Source organism: Tyto alba, unplaced genomic scaffold (genome assembly GCF_018691265.1).
Source record: "Tyto alba isolate M040663 unplaced genomic scaffold, T.alba_DEE_v4.0 Super-Scaffold_38, whole genome shotgun sequence".
In the NCBI taxonomy this organism is placed as follows: Eukaryota; Metazoa; Chordata; class Aves; order Strigiformes; family Tytonidae; genus Tyto; species Tyto alba.
Genome location: NW_024881313.1, coordinates 38,941,624 through 38,955,488, shown reverse-complemented (window position 1 = coordinate 38,955,488; position 13,865 = coordinate 38,941,624). Strand labels below are relative to the sequence as shown.

The 13,865-nt window shown below is 45.9% G+C and overlaps 1 protein-coding gene across 1 annotated transcript in view; it reads left to right on the top strand.

Annotated features, from left to right (window-relative positions):
- Positions 1 to 1,801: 1,801 nt before the first annotated feature.
- WNT3A (Wnt family member 3A) overlaps positions 1,802 to 13,865 on the top strand; it is a 90,383-nt gene continuing 78,319 nt past the window's right edge. The window contains exon 1 of the mRNA XM_033011683.2: positions 1,802 to 1,983. Coding sequence (XP_032867574.1) covers positions 1,913 to 1,983 — 71 coding nt within the window. The 5' untranslated portion in view covers positions 1,802 to 1,912. The remainder of the gene's footprint in view (positions 1,984 to 13,865) is intronic.

Genomic DNA, 13,865 nt, shown 5'->3' with positions numbered 1-13,865 from the left:
TATCTTTATATATATGCATAAAAAGCTCTGTGTGTGTAAATAGAAATATTCCCGACTAAGGGAAAATATATATGCAATTCTTAATGAGAAAAAGAGCGCATTTTGATTTGAGCTAATGCAAGGTTGCAAGCCTTTCTCCAACAAAGTCATTAAAAATTGTACCTCTCTTTGTTCCGTCTGAGCCACAGAAATTTTCTGATTCACAGATAAAATAAAAGAAAATCAAATAAGTAAATAAAATCTCATCCAGTTCTCTCTCTTTCCAAAAATAAAAATAAAAATAAAAATAAGTGACAAACATCAAAAAAGCAACAGGCAGCAGCCACAAAAGCAGAAACAACAACAAAAAAAAATCAGATAAAAGAGAATCATCGTTGTTATGCCAGGGAGAAAACTTTTCCCAGCTCATCCAGTGACTCCATCCTCCCATTTTTGCCTCCCCAGCCCCTTTCAAATGACCCAGGGTAAAGAGAAAGCCTGTCAGCTGGGTGACACTTGCTCACAGATATATCAAGCTTTAAACAATATGTTCCAGAGAAGCAATAAATCTAACTGTGTACTCAGACTCGAGCAGCTACATCTTAATAATAATAATAATAATAATAATAATAATAATAATAATAATAATAATAATAATAATAATAATAATAATAATAATAATAATAATAATAATAATAATAATTTTTTTTCATTTTTCTTTTTTCTTGTTTCCACCCCACCGAAATCCTGCAGATTTTTGGAACAGCGCGATCCACCCCAGCTCACCCCCCACCACCGCCACTGAAAGGAGAGAAATTGTTACAATATGTAGAGAGAGAAATTAAAAAAGAGATCAATTACTAGTGCCCTGTGGGGTGGATCTGGTGGATGAAGTCGTTTGCAGCAGCGCCTTCGCAAAGTCCGGGGCCGGGACTCCTGCAAATTGTGATGATCTGGATGAGCCTTACTGAGATTTGCATGGAAGAAGTTGATTTCTTAGCAGATGTCTTCAGTGGAGCTCTTGGATATCTGGCTGGTTGGACTGGTGGGGAAGGGGTATGCGTGTCTGGGGGGGGTGTGCATGTCTGTGTGCGTGCGTGCATGTCTGGGTGTAAATCCTCTTTTTTTTTTTTTTTTTTAATGAAAAAAGGAAGGGAAAAAAAAAAAAAAAAAAAACAAACAAAAACAACAGAAAGTTTCTAGAAAGTTAGTTCAAATGTGTCCTGACCGTCACCGTGAGGAAAGAGGGGTTTGAGAAGAAGAGAGAATGGCAAGAAGAGGCAAATCAAGAAAATAATAATTTAAAAAAAAAGAAAAACAAACCTTCACACATTTTTTTTTTTTTTTTTTTTTTTTTGCATTTTAGTAGCTTCGACCCAGGGAGTGAAATCCGGGCAGGTTGTTATAGCTACCCAAATCCACAGGGGTCCCCCCTGTCTATTTAAACCCCCTAAATCTTCCTTCCCCTTTTTAAAACTACATTTTATCCCTTGGCTTGTGGGCCAACGTGCCCCCTAATGAGTATTAAAACACTATCTCCTTGCAATTAGCTCATTCCTGACTTCGCGCTCCTGATTGACAGAACAAGCCAAAGCATCAGAATTCTCCCTTTGGCAATAAGTGCTGATTGGGTCCTTTTTAAGAGAGCTACTTCAAACTTTTTTTTTTTTTTTTTTTTTTTTTTTAATATTTGCCTTCAGTGTCTTGGCTGAGAGAAGAGTTTTTTACCTCTCTGAGATTTTTTTTTTCCTTGAGAGTAGTAGAGGAAGCAAGAGAGGATTTACCTGGTCGGGTTGAGTTCACTTCATTTGACTTTTTTTTTTAAATTATTGTTATTATTATTATTAAAATAATCATCCTGCCTCAGAAGAAAGGAAGGTTTTTGGCAACTCTGGTTAAAAAAAAAAAAAAAAAGAAAGACAACTTTTCATCAATGGCCTCTTTTGGATATTTCCTGTTTCTTTGTGGGTTGAGTCAGGCTCTGTCAAGTTACCCAATCTGGTGGTAAGTTTTATTCTTCTTCTTTTTTTTTTTTTTTTTTTTCTCTCATTTTCATTTATTTTTCCCCTCCTCTGTTTTCTCTGCAACCCCTGCGCTTAAGATGACTTGAAATTCTCCTTTCGTTGCCACTCAGCTAAAGAGGTGGGATTGTTCCAGCGCCAGCAAGTTCTTAGGACCTGCATTTCACCTCTTTTATTTATGCATTCACTTTGTTTATTTTGACTGGGTTATACCTGATCTCTCCTTCTCCTACTGTAAAAGAGAGAGAGGGAGCGAGAGCGATCGGAAAGTTATTTTTTTTTTTTTTAAGTGCTTTGATCCTCTCCTGTGAAGAACAAAAGGCGCTGCCTGAATTAAAGAGATAATGATACAAGTTGACATGAGCATTTCAAGGTGATTTCGAGCTAGTCAGGTGGAAGGAAGGGGGGGAAAGGATGAAAACTTTTTTTTTTTTTTTCTTCCCCCCCCCAAGCCCCCCGGTCGCTTTAAGGGAATATTTAGGGGGAAAGAAAAAAAAAAAAAAAAAGAAAAAAAAAAAAAAAAGAGAAAGGAGGTGAGAGGAGGCTGAACAACCTGGGCTGGTTATGGAAAAGCAGAGCAGGGAGCAGAGACGGGGCTGGGGGAGATGTGCCCAGCGCTGCCGCGGAGCTGCCCCGCGCAAGATCAGCGGGGACCTGCGCACCCCTTTTTCTCCGGGATAACGCAGGTTTTTTGGCTGGGCAGCTCCTTTTTTTCCTCTTTTTTTTTTTTTTTCTTTTCTTTTGAGTTTTTTAGGGGTTTGGGATTTTGGGGAGGGGGGGGGGGGGTTTCCGCGCTTTGCACCCTACGCCTTTAAGAGGCTTTTCTCTGTCTCTCCCCCACAAAAAGCAAATGGTGCTGGGCAAGGCATGTAACTGCAAGATCTGCTCTAATTACCCCGCGGAGGTAATTGGGCTCAGGGAAGCCCTAGCGCGGGAAGGCTCCTGCTCCGCGGGCTGCTCGCGGCTGAGCGCGGAGCGGAGCTGCGCGGGGGCTGAGCGGTGCGCGGAGGCGCAGGCGAAGCCGCTTGGGCTTTGCCGTTCTGTCACCGGCTGCGCGGGTGCGGAGTTGTGCCCGGGTAGGGGAGCTGCTAGCTCCGCGGGCGCGGAGGGGAAGGCGGACCGCTCCGCGACCCGGGGCGGTGCTGTAAATAACTCCGAAGCGTCCAACCTCCCCCCATCCCCCCCCCCCCCCCCCCCCCAAAAAAAAAAAAAACCTAATAATAATAATAATAATTAATTTTTGGAACGTGCATTTCAACTCTGCCTCCCCCCTCATCTAACGAGGGGCGGTAGCGGGGGGTCAGGTGCGATCCGCGGGTGCGGTACCTCCGCCCGCGGCCGCGCTGCCCGGCGGTGCAGAGGTGAGGGTGTTGAAGGCAGCCTCTCCAACTATTTCAGGTATGTCTGAAAGCAGGGAATTCGTTGGGATGGGAGAAAAAGCAATAAAATGCAAATGTGTTCTTGGGAAGACAGGCAGAAAAGAGCACCTGGACGGGAGTCATTAAAAAGCAATCTTTTATTCCCAGCCACCATCTAACTTATAATTAGAAACTCGGGTTGCATTCCTGATTGGAGAAGGAAACGCATTCCTCTAATACCAACATAAATATTCTCTTGTCACCCACCGAGGGGAGAGGGGGGCAGAGCAGCCCCGGCCCCCCCCCCCCCCCCCCCCCCCCGGCCCCGCTCCCGGAGCTGCGGGTGAGGAGGGGGAACAGCCGGGAAGGAGTTGCTGGAAAGAGGGGCAGGAGGTCTTTATCCTTCACCCCTATCAGGTGTGTGCAGGGGGGAGCACTTTTGGGGGTGGTTTTTCCTTTTTTATTTTTATTTTTTTATTTTTTTTTTTAATCTATTTATTTATTTGTAGTTTATTTGGGTGTGGTTTTTTTTTTTTAATATTATTATTATTTTTCCTCTCCCTTCCATCCTTCCCCGGTGCCAACCAGCGGTTTTAGCTGTCGCAAAGACAGCAAAGCCCCCTTAGGCCATGGAAATGCAAAGGAGGTTTTGATTGGGGTGGGGGAGTCGGAGGAGAAGTCGGGTGCTGTTACATTGGCTGATTCAATTCCTCCCTCAACCCCCCCCCACCCACCCACCCACCCCAGCCCTTTCCCTCTTTAATTATCCTCAAGCAACTTATAAACCCACGAGGGTGGCTGGAGTTGGGGGACAGCCCTGGAGGCGGGCGAGTGGGGGGCTGGAGGGTGGCACAGGGGTCCCCCGGACTCATCCGTGCACGTCCCAATATCGGGAGCATTTTCTCCTAGTCAAGGACAGCCCGCTTCCAAACCAGCTGCTTTAGCAAATCAATCGTGCTGCTTTATTTTAATTTAATTTAATTTAATTTAAGCCTTTCATTTTGGGAGGGGGTTTGTTGGTTTTCTTCTTTGGGAGGGCCAGGATATTTTTTTTAGCGCAAGCAACAAACCTCTGGTGTCAACCGTCTCTGCTTAAAACCTCCCCTATATTCCCTCATAGCAACTTGGCTGCTTTCAGCAGAAAATCTGTAATTTCCCATACCCCCAAATTGTGCCCCCCACAAATAATAGTTTCTAATTAAAGCGTAAACTCATCTTAAAGCCCACGGAGCTATGGATACTCACACTGCTTTCAGCTTCAAGGCGATTTGAGCAGAAGCAGGGACAGAGAAGCAACATTCTCCTGTAGGTTTTGGTTAATTATTCTCCCACAGGGAAGAAATTAGGGGAAAAATCAAGTGTGCATTTGTCAGGGGGAGGAAGTGGGCATGTGTCTGTTACTGAAATTTCTGTCTACCTCTAAACAGAGCTCCTTACTTGGCTGAGCTGTTTAAATTGCTGTTCCCACCATGGCATAGGGGCACCTGTTTGAAATCAGGCTGCACAGTGCTGGCTGGGCTCCGCACAGCCCCGGACAAGTGGTACCTTCAGAAAAAATTCAGTGAAGCAAAACCAAAAAGATCCTCCGGGGCAGTGATGCTCTTGTGCTCTGTCCACCTCCTTTCGGCGACAATGCGGGGAAAAGCTCGGGGAGCATCTTAAAAATAGAAAATTTCCAAATAATGTCTTTACAAAGAGGGATAAAATAGGCTATAAAAGTAATTGTTTTGAAATAACAAAAGAAGAAGGCACTGATTCCCATTGGGACTGATGTGGCCAGTTTTTAGGGATGTGTTGGCATGATTTATTATAGCCCAGTAACCCCACAGGACCTTCTCCAGCACAGCATTGCGTTGTTCGACCTAAAGTTGCTACTGGTAGCAGCAACAGGCTCTTCCACACCCAGGGGGGCAGATTAAGTGCAAAAATGTGTTGGTGTTTTGTTTTGTTGATTTTTTTTTTTTTCCCAAACGTTAGTGTTGTTAATTTTTTCAGTCTGTTTTTAAAAAAAAAGAAAAGAGACTGGAGTGAGCGAAGGAAGATTTAGGAAATTCAGAAGCAGAATTCATGGGTGGGGGAGGATTAGATGTAACCTGTCCCCTGTCTTGTCGGGGTCTGGGGTCCATGTGGAGTCACAGTAGCAGCACAAACAAAATTCAGACTTTTTTTTTTCAGCTAACTTGCACTGCCTTGGCTGATTGGCTGATGGAAAAAAGCATTTTATATTTTAATCAGTGGCATGAGGCTTGACTTGGTCTGAGGGCAGCCAGAATGCAGCAATGATTCAGAAGGGAGAAGGGTTCGGTTCAGGAGGAAAAAAACAGCAATAAAAATTAACACAGAGCTTCAGTGCTGGGAATCTTAACCTCCTGTAGCCCATGAGGCTGGTACATGGGGAGATCTAATGGGAGGAGATTGCTGGGCTGAATTAAAAATGCAGACAGACTTCACCATGGGAGAAACCTGCCAGCTGGCACCTCAGACGTTGCTCTTTCAGGGGTGCGAGGCAGCTTGGTGCACGTTGAGGGGTGCAGATAGTTAAAGAATGTTCCTGGAGAGGGGTTGGAGGAGGACGTCTAGTGGGAGGAGATAGAAACCAGCTGGGACCTCGCATGGTGGCATCAGTGCTGTGTGTCCCTTCCTCTGTCCCCTTGGTCGTGGTGGAGCTGCTGTCTCCTCTGCTGCTCTCTGTAACACCCGGCTCGCATCCTAACTGGGGTGGGGGGAGATCAGCCCCGCAATGAACTGGGCGAGGAGATGAGCCATAACCACTAGTGCGGAGTGAATGCAGTGTTCCTGGAGATGCCAGGCTGGTATTTGAAAAGGGGACATCAAAGATGTGTGTTAGGAAAATTTGCCTGGCCGTGACTTGTGTTTGCTCTTGGCTTCTTACTGCTTATTCCCCAAGACTGGTCATAGAAGCTCTATTGGTTTCCTCATCCGTGTAGGATGACGTTGGCCAAAGCCTGTGATGTCCTGCAGTAACCACTTTACAGCCCATGAGGGTTGGAGAAAGTGATCTAACAGATCTTTCCATCTCTGTTTTTTTTTTTTTTTTTTGCAATTCAGGAAATGTAAGTGCACGGGAGCAGGGTGGGAGGGAGCCTTGCCAACAGAAAGACAAGTGACCTGGTGGCATTATCCCAGAAGCATGCGGGTGCTACACCTGAACGTGTCCCTGTCAGAGTTTGATGGCATCACCGTAATAAGAGCAGTGCACGGGTGAAGTCCTGGCTTGTGCTCTGGTTCAGGTCTCTCCTGGGATCTGTCCCCCTCGAGGCCGGTGCAACAGCCCCAAGTTTACACTGGGGTGGGCGAAAGCCAGGCCAGGTTCTGGATCCTACGAGAAGCTCCATTCTCCCTTCATTGCAAATCCTGGAGAACCAGGCTGAGTCTTGGCAGGCTCCACACTTGAGAAAGCAAAGCTTAGGTTTGGCAGAGAGCAACCGCGTTAAGTGAGAGATGATCATCCCTCCTTTTCCAGGAGGGAGGCAGAGCTGTGGAAGGTCACCCAAGGGACAGCCCGATCCGTGTGCCTTGGCACCGGAGCACCCAAAACAATCTCTAGAGCTCGGAAATGCGAATTGCACCTACCCAACTTCTCTGCTCGGTTAGCCGGAGTTGAGGATTGTGACATTTCCGAGGCGATGGCACTCATCCTCGTTGCCTCTGCTACTGCAGCGGGTTGCGGTGAGGAGTTAAACCACCGTCGCGCTGCTCTGCAGAGGTGGCTGCACTTCAGCTGTACCTGGTGCAATCCCTCTATGTGCAGCCCTCTCCCACCCTTGCCCCAAGGCTTGGGAATTGTCTTTATATACAAGTAGCTATGTTACAACAGTATCTTACAGGGCCCTGTTTTGCCAGGCAGTGTCTAATCACCGAATGATGTTTTAGCCCATTCTCAGATAACAGCTCACCCACCAGCTTGGGTTTTCCAGAGCATAGTACGGGTGATTTGCACCAAGCAGCAATAGGGATAGAGGGCACCTGGGTCAAGGGAATCTTGCTGTGTACATCTAAGCAGTGAGAAACAGCCCTTGCCTGGTCCATGCATCGAGTCTAGTGTGCAAAGGGTAAGGGAAATATTCTCCCATCTCCATTTTTTCATGGTGGGACTGGAGAAACAGACTCTCATGATATTTAAGTTGATCCTGGCATAGTCCAGGCATGGAGGAGCTGTGTTGGTGAGATTAAATGACTGAACCAAGATTATACAGGAAGTCTTTCTTGCGGCAGGAACTGAAAATTTTGTGAGGTCTTAGCAAGAAGCCCCTGTTTCAAACATGGGGATGGCTGGAACTCAACCAGAAAGCACAGTGTGTGCTAAAGAAGAGCCCTCATCTGCTCAGATTTTAGACTCATTTTATTAAATTGTGTTGTCCTGCTACATACTAATTGATTTTTTTTTTCTTTCAGTTTTAAAAGGATTTTATTAGATAAGTTAACCTGAAAACCAGCAACTTGATATAAAAAGCTTTGAACTGAGGTATTGCTTCAAACAAGCAAGCATTTCCTAACTAAGATAAGGAATAGTGAATCATTTTGCTCCCTTGCCATTTTCAGGTAGTCCCAGAGGCAAAGTATGTCCTTTACAGACATTTGAACACCTCTAAGACTTCTCACCTGAAAACCTTTGAGCACCTACTAACATGCCTTAAGCTCTGATGTGTGCCCAGGAAAGGAGAGGATGGGGTTTATTCCTATTTTTCAGGTGTGTAAGCAGAGGCAGAAAGAATTTAAAGGCCCTGCCCTTGACCTTGCAGTGAGCCTGCAGCAGGGCTGAGTACAGCACCGAGACACTTGGTTGTCCGGTTCACTGAGGAAAGGCAGGTCTTTTCTGCTTTCTAAAGATCTTTTTGCACAGGCCCCATGTCCCTGGGTGCTACTGCAGTGAACAGCACCAGGGCAGGGTAAGGAAGTGTCTGCTTCAGGGGCAGTAGACAATAATGAAATAGGTGGGTCTTGTTGTCCTCTCTGAGCTCCTGTGCCACCTAGATGAGCTATTTCACTTGTGCTCATGGCATTTCTTTTTCCAGGCTCAGCTCTACAGTTAGGCCTGCTGTTGGTAGAGTCGTTGGAACAGGGGGATGGCAATAGCCCTGCTTTCTGTTGGCCAAAAAGAATTTTTAACCATTCCTTCTAAAGGGTCAGGCTGGAGGAGCTTTGACTTTTACTGTGAGCCCCTGCTCTCTCCTAGGAAAGAAAAGTCAAAGATTGCTGATTGTACCAGGGGAAATGAGGCTGACTCACTGGTGTCTCTAGCCCAAATTTATGGGATCCCTTTCCTGCTTGCATCCCGCTTCCTCCAACTGGGTTGAGCCAGCTCAACCCCAGCCCTGCAGCAATGCTGCTGCTTCTCCAGTCTCTGCACCCCTTTCTGTGTCACTGGTGCTTAACGTGGTTGCAAAGCAGCAGGGGAAGGAGGTTGTTCTGTGCTAGGCGTCACGAGGCGTGAATGTTTTTTGCTTTGCATGTATGGGAGCACAAGAAAAATCCAATGGGACAACCATGGGTTGACGTGCCCGCTTCCCCCTTGCTCAGCATTTGTGCTTGCTGTTCCTCGAGTGCATGATTCAGATAGCCCGGCCACGTTTCAGAGGGCTTTATTGGACATAATGACAGCACTTAACAGGCATTGCACTAGCGTGTCGCAGGGGGAATCCTCCGGGCTCTGAGTCATGGATGCTCCGTTTGGACAGCCGAATTGTATGCAGTATGGTGAGCGCAGCTGGCTGTGCACTGAGCACACAGTCTCATCCCCAGGGTCTCCTGTGAGCAGGGATGGGCTGGTCCTACTCCCACCGTCACCCATGGTGAAACGTCCTTCCCGGAGCAGGACTGGACTCATGATCTTGCTCCGGATCCCGAAGGAAACCCTGCAGGGCCAAAGAGTGCAGCTGGGAAAGGGAGAGAGGTGGAGCATGCAGGAGGTCTGGAAACCATTGCTGAAAAGAAGAAGGGCTTTCTAGGCTCAAAGTAGATGCTCGCTGTCTTCTGGTGATGTGGAGCTTGGTGCTTTCTGCCCAGTCAGGTGGTGACCAGTGCTGGGGTGACAGTGCCAGTTAAAACCGCTGAAATGAAGGGGAAATAATAGGGGGAGAAGTATTGGCCAGAGCACACACGTCTTGTCCGCATGCTCAGCTAAGGCTGGATGGGGCACAGCCCCAAGGCTGCAGCAAGAGCTATTCTCATCCTGTCTCATTAAACCCATCTCTGCTTTGCTGATGCCACCGAGAGTCAAATGAAGGGCCAGGGTCTGTAAGAGCCAAGACAGTTCAGTGGGGCTTAATACAGAAAGGAGATGAATACTCAGGAAAGCCTGTAAGTGCAGGAGCCCTTCCGTGATGTATTCACAAGGGCTTTGCTGGATCAGGCCCAGGGTTGGTCTTGCAGAAAATCTGCTCCTGACACTGTCTATGCCAACAGCTTCCATCTAGCCTGGGCCATTCATAAAGCTTTTCACCCCTCCTGTGCCTTTAAAAGTGGCAAGGTTTGCTTTAAGTCCTTCTGTCATCTTAGCACAACACGTAAAAACTCATCAGTTCACTACTAGTGCTTGCAAAAAAAACAAAGAAAGGGAAGAAGAACCAATACATTAACTCCCTTGTTCAGAACTCCTAACATAGGGCACTGCTTTTAAAAACAGCCTGTAAACCAGGGGAGAGCGTTATACATCACAAAGATGTTGTTTGTCTCTTTTTCCTCGTTTGTCACCTGCATATGCACAGTCCCCTTCCCACTTGGATGTTGCTGATACCCAGAGAGCGCTTTGCATTTGTAGAGCCTGGGCATCAAAGGAGTTCCAGGTGCCTTTGGTCTCCTCATCACAGTTTCTGTTCTGGTGTAAATAATGGTCAATTAGGCTTTATATTGGTATAGTGATAATTCTTAACAGGGATGTTGTTACTCTTTTCCAACATGGATATCCCTCCACACTCTATTGGTGTGAAACAGCAAGGTCACGTCAGAGCATGTGGGCTGGTTCCCTTCTCACATCACAGGCCTCACAAGGCAAGCCAAGTGTTTGGGATGGCCATTTCTCCTCTTCCATGGGGGTTCTATGCCCAAAGTGTGTTGGAGCAGGTTTTCCTAGAAGGCTCGGAGAGCACCTCAGGGATTCTTTGAGCTCAGATCATGGTAGACTCTCACATTTCTGGCCTGGCCTCATGTCTATCACAGACTATGGAAACTCTCCTGGTCACCATGTATCAATCCTAGTCATCAGTTTAAGCATGTCTCCGGGAAAGACATGTATTCCAAAAAAGAAGATGCCTGGGTTCCCATCAGATGCCCACACATAGGTCCTACTTTCAGTTAAAGTGTACAGTGGCATCCTGGTTGTTCTCACAGGCCTGGCAGGGATTGTATGCAACCCACTGAGGATGACACTCTCCTTTCTCAGCAGCAGACGGAGACCAGTCAAGAAAATCCCAGAACATCTCAGCTGTACTCAATGCCTATCTGCAGGCAACTGAGAAAAGCCTTGGAGTGGAATTCATTTTACCTGTTACTTGTTGGCAATTTCAGTGTCCCCACCCAAGCCAGGTGCTCTTGGCTCCTTTCACCGATGGGGAGAAGTGGGCACTTTCTTATGGTGCAACTCATGTCTCAGTCATTCAGCTGAGCTTGACTGTTTAAATCCTCTATGACTGTGGAGGAGTTGAGGCAACCAGCTCAGAGATATCTACTCCACTGTTATCCAGGTTTAGTTAGATTATACCCAAGACAGGGAATCCTCTTTGAGAGTTTGCTCATTTGCCTATTTCCTAGCTGTTAAAATATGAGCTCTAATTCCCATTGCCTGGCATAATTTCACATGGCTAAAAACACGTCATGGACTTTTTCTCCATTGTTTTTCTGTATTTTAATAAGCTCTTTAGTGCACAGTGCTCATTGGTGTATTGGAATGGGTGCAGCCATGTGTATGCTATTTCATGAACACGCATGCCATCCAGGCTGGTACTAAAAACCTCTAGGCCACCCCTCTCGTCAGAAAATTCACACCATCTTATATTTTGTCATGTCTCAGCATAGCTGCTGAAAGCCTAAGCAGTTTGCGTCTTTTGCAGCTTTCTCTGTAACGTATTTAATTCTGCCTCTAATCCAGCACACTCCAGAGCACAAATACATCTTCCTTGTGCTCCTCATCCTCAAACACATTCAGAGTCCCCCACCATCCTTCAACCACATCCACAAGTCACTGGCTTAAGTTTGTAATAGAACTTTATCACAAAACTTTAAAAAAAATATATAAATGTGTTTCTTGCTTCCCTATCATGACAGTTGTCTCAGCAGAGAACGTGGTCACTCTTATTAATGCAAGAGTTGTATCTGCATTTCGGAGAATTCCTCTGACTTTGTTTTACCTTAAGTTCTCTGAAATCAAAACCTCTTCTCTTTTCCCAGTCTATACCTCTTAGTTTCACTTTCCAGGTTCGTATTTCCACTACGTCTCTGTTGCAAGATGCGGTTTTATGGCAGAGGTTATGGACATTCAGATTTCCAAGGAAGTCGTTGTTATTCAGCAGAATTCACGTTGTGGGAGGGAGCAGCAAGAAAAGGCAGAGCCCATCTCTGCTATAGCCAAGCCTGTGAAATGAAGCCAAACAGCACTGAGCAGAGCAGGAGTTTCTTCTGCTTCTAAAAGGGTGCACCTTGCCTAATAGAGATATTTACTAAGGGGTGGGAAGGCAGGAATGAAACTCCTTGAACAGTTGCCAAGCCTACCATTCAGTTTGTCCCTCTGCCCCCAGAAGAACAACAATAGAGCCTGTTGCTAGACAGTGTTGTGCAGCATGAGAGAAAGCAACTCTAAATCCTTTGCAGGCTGAGGGACACACTTAAGGGAGCCTTTCCATTTTTTTACGAGCCTACAGTAGCCAGGAAGAAATGGGACAGTGTAAGCTCTTGCTGGACAGGTAGGACCCCATCCAGAGCCCAGTGAAGCTGGTGAAACACCACTGGGCATCAAATAAGATTTGTAGAATTTACTGGGGGACCCACAGTGCCTTTAGAAGCATAAAGATATGGTTAATGCTGGCTTTGGGGAGTTCCTATCCCTCCTGGAGGGAGAATCATCCTGTAGCTTTATCGGTCTCTAGCCAAGTTTCCTTTAGAGCTAATGGTGAGATCTAAGCTGCAACTCATATGATGTATGTTAGACACTTACTTTTGGATGAGATGGATCACATCTCAGCTGTGCCAGTTTTCTCACCATCATGTGCAAGAGGATCCTGAATGACTAGGTCAGACAAAGATACCTCTTTTTTGACAAATGAATCCAGCTTTTTTTTGTTTTGTTTTGTTCTTTGAATACAATCCTAGAAGCTAGGATCATCTAGACATTTTATGATCTACCTAGACATGTACAATCCTGAAAGAAGATACTTTCATTGGAAGACCTTTTTGAAAATCCTGGTGGGAGTTTCTTTACATCTTTAGCAACCGAATTACCTTTAAAAACCCATCACTTGAAGTCCTGGTGTTGCATTCCACATATATATAGAAAAGCTGAGCAAAAATCCCATATCTCAGAAGGGTGTTTGAAGGGAATTCTTATGAAGTATCGATTTCTTGCATATGCTTCCATGGGAAGAGCAGTCCAGGTGCATTTAACATGAAATAATTTGCCTTACTGATCCAGACCAGGTATCTCATTTGATCCTGCATACCACAGGAGTGCTGCCTCTCCTTGTGGATTGGCTTTGTAACGGTAGTGGAGAGCCATCCTGAAGGCTCTGAGGACAGCACCCTTCTGAAGATGTGTAGATGCTGGGAAGATAGACTTCAGGTGTTTTGAAGTCTGTGTTGATATAGTCTCTTATTTTCTGGCAGTGAGGGATCCAGGGACTGGGAAGCTCAGACCAGCCTAGCCCATTCACCAGCTGGCTTGAACAAAGCGTGATGATTATTTTTCAAGGCCTGGATATGCTCTCATTTACAAATAGTGTAAATTTACAGAGAAAGAAAGTGGCAGCCTGATCTCCAGGGCCTGAAAGATGTTTTGCTGTGGCATGAGTAGAGGTGTGGTTCAGTCATCATATGGAAAGATTTGCTGGTGGAAGTGCTCAGACAAAACGATAAGGGGCTAGGTGGAAAAGGACAGAAGAAGTTAAGTGCAAGGCTATTTAGACACATCATTCTTGCTTTATGCCTTGGACTTATTGACTGCATTGCTGCAACCTGATCAATTAACTGATTTTATTGAGCTGCCCCTTGTCAGTGGATTGCAGTGACTGGTCCGTGAATACTCTTAGCTCATTCTGAATGTGAGGAAAAGTGGATTAGCCTTGTTACTTTTATTGAAGTGGTTATTTCTCCTCACGTGCCGCAGAGAGAACAGAAGTCACACAGCACAGATTTAGCTGTCTAACTATTAGACACCCTAGGTTAGTTGAGATGCATGCCACTGTGGGTTTGCAGTAATAGGTATAACAGCTTCTACCACTTTAAAATGTTTCGATCCATAAATCATCTCATCCATCCTTCTGTGCCCCAGGCTGGATTA